General features: G+C 34.7%; 1 protein-coding gene across 8 annotated transcripts; it reads left to right on the plus strand.

The window, feature by feature from the left end:
• The first annotated feature begins 2,472 nt into the window (after window positions 1-2,472).
• LOC140827568 (protein NLP5-like) lies at window positions 2,473-7,017 on the plus strand. Of its 8 annotated transcripts, none has more exons than XM_073190272.1 (5): window positions 2,473-2,547; window positions 3,372-4,240; window positions 4,498-4,545; window positions 4,687-5,482; window positions 5,598-7,017. In XM_073190272.1, exons 2-5 carry the CDS (start codon window positions 3,398-3,400, stop codon window positions 6,482-6,484), a joined length of 2,574 nt encoding a protein of 857 aa, XP_073046373.1. In that variant the 5' UTR covers window positions 2,473-2,547; window positions 3,372-3,397; the 3' UTR covers window positions 6,485-7,017. The 8 variants fall into 8 exon arrangements, with proteins under 8 accessions (XP_073046373.1, XP_073046370.1, XP_073046372.1 ...); XM_073190269.1 differs by lacking the exon at window positions 2,473-2,547 and adding an exon at window positions 2,628-2,829 and having other exon boundaries at window positions 3,323-4,240; XM_073190271.1 differs by lacking the exon at window positions 2,473-2,547 and adding an exon at window positions 2,628-2,829.
• Window positions 7,018-8,047: the final 1,030 nt, after the last annotated feature.

Genomic DNA, 8,047 nt, shown 5'->3' on the forward strand with positions numbered 1-8,047 from the left:
CCAGTTATTAACAGCTTCAATCTTACTTGGATCCACTGATATGCATTCTTTTGAGATGATATGGCACAAGAATGCTATTTGTTCAAGCCCCAATTCGCATTTCCTCCATTTGGCATACAAATGTTTATCTTTCAAAGTCTGCAGAACTAATTTCAGATGTTATCGATGCTCCATTACAGTTCGTGAGTAGATGAGAATATCATCTATAAACACAATCACGGACTTGTCTAGAAATGGCTTGAAAATTCAGTTCATTAAATCCATAAAAGCAGCTGGTGCATTCGTTAGCCCATGGCATTACAAGAAATTCATAATGCACATACCTGGTTCGGAAGATAGTATTTGAGATATCATCTGATTTCACTTTTAGTTGATGATAGCCTGATCGTAAATCAATCTTCGAAAGATAGCAGCTCTTTGTAATTGATCAAACAAATCATCAATTCTGGGGAGTGAATATTTGTTTTTAATTGTCACTTTGTTCAACTCCCTATAATCAATACATAGGCGAAGAGTACCGTCTTTCTTCTTCACAAATAAAACAGGTGCACCCCACGGTGAAAAGCTCGGTCTAATAAATCCTTTATCAAGTAACTCATGTAACTGTTCTTTCAATTCTCATTTCTGTAGGAGCTAATCGATAAGGAGCTTTTGAGATCGGATGAGTCACTGTCACAACATAAATCACAAATTCGATCTCTCTATCTGGTGGCAAGCTTGTTACATCATCAAAAAATACCTCTGGAAATTCAAAAACAACATCTGCATCTTTTAATTCACGAACATGTGAGTCAATAGTTAACACAGATGCTAAATATCCTTGACACCCCTTTCTGTAGTAATTTACAAGCCTTCATACAAGAGATTATCTGAAGAGGTAAAGATATACCTGAACTTGCTACTGTGAATGGTTCAGCTCCTACTAGTGCAAATTTGATCATCTTTAAGCCACAGTCAATAGTAACTCTGTACTTCGAGAGCCAATCCATTCCCAATATCACATCAAAATCAGTAATCCTTAGAACTATCAAGTCAGCATACATCTGATGGCCTTGGACATATATTGAACACTCTAGCACAATGATCTGGACAAAACCCAAAACATGAAAGTTGTAGCATTATATCTTAGATTTCTAATGGTTATGACCTCACTCAATTTGGATCAATATTCCAATGATTATGCTAAAACTCGTAAAAACTACCATATTTTCATCTCATTTCTTACCAACTTCTTTACACTACTTCTACCTACACATCTTACTATTACTATTTAGACACATATTCATTCTCAATACACCGTGGACAATCTAGAAATCAATTCCATCTCAAGATCGATATCTCAATCAACATGTAAAACATAATGAGCTAAATAACTACATATTAAATGACATAAACGCATTATTATCATTTGTACGAGTAACCGGGCATTACATACAATGTCCTTCTTTTTCTTATTTATAAACATCATCTCTCATAGAGTTTATCTCCACAGGGTAACTTATCAAACAAAGAAAGTTAAATATTGATACCTTATCAAGATAAAATTTACATATTTATCTCATTATCTGAAAAGACAGAATCTCATTAAATATTATACACAATCAAATCAAAAAAAAAATAATATTAGAGAAATCATTTAAGTTAAGAAATTATATCAATTAAATTCGGAAATAAAATTGAGTGAGTCTCATGTGAGACCGTCTCACGGATCCTAATCTGTGAGACGGGTCAACCCTACTCATATTCACAATAAAAAAATAGTACTCTTAGCATAAAAAATAATACTTTTTAATGGATGACCCAAATAAGAGATCCGTCTCACAAATACGACCCGTGAGGCCGTCTCACACAAGCATTTGTCAATAAAATTTCCCTTCAATGACCATAATGACAACCAACTTTTATAAAATTATTCACTCACCAGGTAATGAACAAGATAATTTAAAATAATATTGAAAACTCGAAATACAATTAACCAGAGCTTAATTTATATGTGACCAAATTCGACTTTTAGAGTCTCCGCCGCAAAGTCGGTTCATATTTTGAGTTCGGTTTATTTGTTAAAATTATCATACGGGAATTTGCAATGCAAAATAAGATTATAATTTGAATACTATTTAAGAATTTTTAGTAAATTAAATTAAAAATATGAAAAGTACTAAAGAGGAACTTTTATTATTTAATACTGCATGATCAAACCGAAACCAAACAACCCATTTAGAGAAAGAACATTTCTATCATAAGAATAAAATTTTTTTTTTCAAAAAGAAAATCAAACGACCTTTTTTTTTGAGGAAAAATCAAATGATTTCGTCCACTATTTTTATCTCATACAATTTCTTCTACTCCATAGTTGACCGTAGCTGGATTCCTTAGGCGGGTTTTGTGGTGGGGCCCTTGAATGTTACGAGAATCTTGATTATTAATTTATATTTATATACAAATTGAATAATATTATCAACCAAACTGTAATATTTATCATTTTATGGAGTATTACGTGCTTGTGCCGATTGATCCCAAGCATGAGCTGAGCACTGCTGTGTACAGGTAATATAATATTCTATGTATATGCATAATATATAATACATATATATATGTGTGTATATGTGTGTATATAATATAGCTGAGGGGGTGGAGAGAGACACGGGGACTTGGTTTGTGATGTTTCTTCGTGCTTTGGTTTTTCTGATATTGGTTAAAAAATATAAACTTGGGAATTTTTTTGTAAGTATACACAAGAACCAATTTTCAGAGTTGAGGCCCTACCCAGCTTACATGTGTTGCTGAGATTCCTGAATCACGGGCAGCCCACCACAAGTTTTTCTGAGTGTACGAAATTTAATATATTTATTTATTTCGATTATTGGGGTTTGAATTCGGGAAATAAACCAACCACTGTTGGAATATCCAAGAATCTTTGCACACAGCTAGTTGCTTCTCAAATCTTTCTGTTTGATGCTTCCTTGTTCGGTGTTTATTTTTTCCATTTTTGTGGGTTTTATCTGCTGGCTATAAATCTTTTGCAGTGTTCTCTGTGAAGGTCTTTTTTTTTTTTTTTTTTTTTGGTTTTGTTGGATTTTAATGGAAACCCTGTTGTTTATTTGTTTTAATGGTGGGAACAAGAATCTTGGTGAATGGAGTCATGTCTTTTGACAACTGTAAAGAATCTTCTGAAAGTTAGTTAGTTGTACTTGTGTTTCTCCTGATGTTTCACATCCTTTGTTCTTTGTCTGAAGCACACCTTTAGAGGGTCATCCGATTGATTTGATTGTGAATTAATTGTGTGTGCGTGTGTTTTTTTTTTTTTCCCATCTGCGTCTAGATTTACTTATGGTGGAGGCTAATTTTGTTGAATATGGGATGTGATGCAGTTGTGATTGTGTGGGAAGACTGGGCAATGGAAGAAAATGTACTTCCCCTTAATTCGGTGTTGGGTGCTTCTCCGTCTGATTCTTTCATGGATCTGGATTACATGGACCAGCTGTTTTTAGAAGGATGTTGGTTAGAAACGCATGGATCCGAATTCCTAAGTTTTGATGCTTCGACTCCCATTTCACCTTTTGAACCTTCGTTTCTATGGTCGACTTTAGAAGCAAATACTGTCGAATTTGGCCGGGTCTCATCGAAAGAAGAGAGACAAAGATCATCTTTCCCCGAGAATGTATCCATAAGTCAAGCTCAAGATGCACTTGGTTCTCTGGGGCAACCCGAAAGCTATGTGGTTGAAGGTGTTGAATCAAGAAAAAGATTGTGGATTGCGCCTAGAGCTTCGACATCGATAATGGACCGATTGTTTCAGGCTCTTGGATATATAAAAGATTACTCGAAGGATAAAGATGCGCTGATTCAAGTTTGGGTTCCCGTGAACAGAGATGGAGAACGTGTGCTGACTACAAATGATCGACTTGTTTCCGTCGACCGCAACTGTCCAAATCTTGCTCAATATCGGGAGATTTCAAGGGGTTACCAATTCTCCACCGAGGAAGGTTCAAAAGAAGCTGGATTGCCTGGTAGGGTGTTCCGGAATAAGATCCCTGAGTGGACTCCTGATGTTCGGTTCTTTACAAGGGACGAATATCCTAGAGTTGTTGATGCACAGAAATATGATATTCGTGGTACTCTTGCAGTTCCAGTTATGGAACAAGGTAGTCGAACTTGTTTGGGTGTGATCGAAGTTGTTTTGACAACACCCAAGCTCAAATATGGTGCGGAGCTAGAACGTGTCTGTAAAGCTCTTGAGGTTTGATTTTATGCCTTTTTCTGTATTTTCTTGGTACATCATCCAAGCATTATTATACTATGTTCCATGTTCTATAGCAACTGAAAAATACATATCCGAGACATTTGATAACTCAACTTCATGTCGCTTTTGTATGAAATTAGTGCTGAAATCTTGCTGTTAATCTAGTATATCGTTAGATACATATTCAACTCAACAAATAATCTTTTTTTTTTTATTTGAATTTTCTGACAAGAAAATAATTTGCTTGTGCATAGGCTGTTGATCTCAGGACTTCTGAAGTTCCTGTGGCGCAAAATGTCAAGGTACTTGGTTACATAATATATGTATTTCCCCACAATTTAGAGCTAACATTTTGGAATCTGAAATTTTTTTAGCTGAGGAAGATGATTGTCAAGTTCTATTCCTATTGATATGCCCCTGATATTTGTGGTTCTTTTTTGCAGACAAGTGATATATCTTACCAAACTGCACTACCGGAAATTTTGGAAGTTCTTCAATCTGCCTGTGAAACACATGGATTACCTTTGGCTCAGACATGGGTTCCGTGCATCTTGCAAGGTAAAGGAGGATGTCGTCACTCTGATGATAATCTAGAAAACTGTGTCTCCACTGTAGATTCTGCTTGTTACATAGGCGATTCCCGTATTCAGGGGTTTCATGAAGCTTGTTCTGAGTACCACTTGTTGAAAGGTCAAGGCATAGTTGGTAAAGCGTTTAGAACTAATCAGCCCTGTTTCTCGCCTGATGTTACTTCGTTTAGTAAGACCGAATACCCTCTTTCTCACCACGCAAGAATGTTTGGACTACAAGCTGCTGTTGCTATACGACTTAGGAGTATTTGCACAGGTTCTGCGGACTTTGTATTGGAGTTCTTTTTGCCTATAGATTGCAAGGATTTAGAAGAACAGAAGAAAATGCTCACTTCTTTGTCGCATATAATACGAAATATTTGCCGGACTTTACGAGTTGTCACAGACAAAGAGTTGCAAGAAAATTTTACTTTGCCAGATGAAGAGTTGATAATTTCTCCAGCCATGAGATTCAGCCAGGCACCTGATTCTAACTCGAGAGAAGGTTTCACATTTGTAACGAAACCATCTACTTCTGGTGATGGCAGTTCGGTCTACATAAACAGAACTGAAGAGAAAAGACGTGCTAAAGCTGATAAAACTATTACATTGCAAGTTCTTCGGCAACATTTTGCCGGTAGCCTGAAAGATGCTGCTAGGAATCTTGGTGGTGAGCATAAACTTTTTCCTTGACTTGTAGTGATGAGTAATTTTTCTTTATATCAAAGATGATATTTGTAAATTAGTGTTTAATGTTTTGTTTTTTCCCTTTTATTTAATGCCAGTTTGCCCCACAACTTTGAAGAGGATATGCAGGCAGCACGGAATACAGCGTTGGCCTTCTCGAAAAATCAAGAAAGTTGGCCATTCCCTACAAAAAATCCAACGTGTGATTGACTCTGTCCAAGGTGCCTCTGGTGTCTTGCAGATCGAATCTTTCTACTCAAACTTTCCTGAACTGGCGTCTCCAAATGCATCGAAAACTACCCATTTTTCGAATTTCGAATCTACTGATCATGTATGGCCTGCAGAAGTACATCATGAAAGCTTCCTTTCAAGCCCTCCAGCTGCTGTCTCTCTGTCACCTTCTTCTTCTTCCAGTCAAAGTTCCGGCTCAAGTGGATCTTGTTCTGGTGGAACACAGCCTAAATCATCTTTGCGCATTCCACGTCATGATGAATCAGTCTTTAAGGACAACGCCGATGGCATGTTCAAGAGGACTAGAAGTGATGCAAATTTACATCTATCAAGTGATGAACAAAAGCTCCTTCAAAGATCCCGAAGCCAGGCATCTTTATACGTGACTGTTAAACCAGAAAATAGCCGTCCTGAAACACAGGTTGGCGGCGGCATCAAAGCTCAAGAAAGAGTCCGTCCACGAGTTAAAGTTAGTTTTGGGGAAGAGAAGATCAGATTCCGGATCCAACATTCTTGGGGTTACAAAGATCTATACCATGAAATTTGCAGAAGATTTGGTGTAGGTGACACTCAGGGATACCATCTCAAGTATTTGGACGACGATGCTGAATGGGTATTGCTAACATGCGACGATGATTTGCTAGAATGTGTGGATGTTTGTCACTCGTCTCAAACCGACACCATAAAGCTCCAACTTCTTGGCGATTCCCAAGCACATTTTGGTTCGTCATTTGGCAGTAGACATCATTCTTGATGGATCAGTTGATACGAAACCAGCAAGTACCTTAAACTTTGGCGTTCTTGCTATAATGGACGAGCTTCTGAAAGTGGTTTGTCTTGTGAGTTTATTGCTCAAAAGTATGTCGCTACCGTGACTCGCACAGAACAATGCATTTTGTGCAATAATAAGGCGTTCAACGAAATAGTTAGTTTATTGTCGTGTAAAGAGGTTTCAAGCTTTTCTGAAACTGTTTCAGAAACATATCTAATCGCTCTTTTGCCTTCTTGGTATTGCCCCTGTCGATAGAACTCGAAAGAATGCGGATATCTCGGAACTCGGTGAAGCTGCATACTGAACATTGCACAATACAGTTTACAGGCGAGGATAGCACACTGAACACTGCACTCGCTATATTTCATCGGTAAACGACGTTTCTCAATCTAAGTTGAGAGCATCGCCATTGTAAAGTTTGGTTCCTTTTCTAGAAATCTTACTACACCACCATGTATGTTGATAAAGCCTAACTTCATGTTGGTTTATGTGAAAGGGATAGAACTTTGTTGTGAGTTTGGTATACTTTCATTTTCTATCTTTCTCAATCTGTGGAGTCTTTAGGACTTGTAAGTGTTTTATGCAGTTTATATTTATATTTAAAAAGAAAAATAAACCCAAAATTATATATTTGTATTATATATTTGTATAATAGTTACTATAAAAAAACATATTAACTTAATGGTTTAATTTAAAAAATGAGATTTGAAATTTGAATTGGGATTTTAAATTAATGGATTTAGAATATCGTTTGGTGTTTGGTAAAAAAAATAAATAATTGTTTCAGAATTTGATTTCACATTTAAAAATATTTTATCAGATATAAAAAGTTTATTACTATTTTTAAATGGAGAGAATTATTTAATTTACACTTCAAATTTTACTGATCATACTCCAACTTTACTTTTTAATTTTAAATTGTCTTTTATATCTTTATCACTTTTATTTAATTTTTTTGATATAAATACACCCAAATTTCTATTTTATTCATATGATTCTATTAAAGAGATATCCACAATTTAATATCATGATTTTTTTTAAAAAAAATATAATTTTTATGAAATATAATTGACGAAATTACTGTATTATATGTAATATATTCAACATTTATGTTATAATTTTTTTTAAATAACAGGATATTACTTATAATCGAAATTTTTTTAACTCTCATATTTTAGATCTTTTACCATAATTTCTCAACCTTTTAGTAAAAAAAATAAAATAATATTTCTTAAAATTACTTCTGATTAATTAAATTTCAAATTGTAAATAATAAAATTATTAATTAAATTTCATAATTTATTAGGTTGACAAAATTTTTGACATCCGTGTGAATTTTGAATTTGAATTTAATATATCCTCTTTTCTATTATATTTTACATTCAATTTTTTTTTTTAATCATATACCATAATAACTAATAACTAATCTAATTTTTTTTGTGTGTAAATTAAGTGAATCTAATATATAAACTGTAACGTCTACTCATTTTTAAAAACGCGGAAATAATTTTTTTTAAAGCTCCCATTTTCGAAATAGCATTCAAA

Source organism: Primulina eburnea, chromosome 3 (genome assembly GCF_022965805.1).
Source record: "Primulina eburnea isolate SZY01 chromosome 3, ASM2296580v1, whole genome shotgun sequence".
In the NCBI taxonomy this organism is placed as follows: Eukaryota; Viridiplantae; Streptophyta; class Magnoliopsida; order Lamiales; family Gesneriaceae; genus Primulina; species Primulina eburnea.

Bases quoted from the DNA above. Each gene is read 5' to 3' on its own strand.
- LOC140827568 (XM_073190267.1), top strand. From the start codon at position 3,135: ATGGAGTCATGTCTTTTGACAACTGTAAAGAATCTTCTGAAA. The intron at 4,241-4,497 runs GTTTGATTTTAT...GCTTGTGCATAG, and splicing joins GTGTCTGTAAAGCTCTTGAG to GCTGTTGATCTCAGGACTTC. The intron at 4,546-4,686 runs GTACTTGGTTAC...TCTTTTTTGCAG, and splicing joins CTGTGGCGCAAAATGTCAAG to ACAAGTGATATATCTTACCA.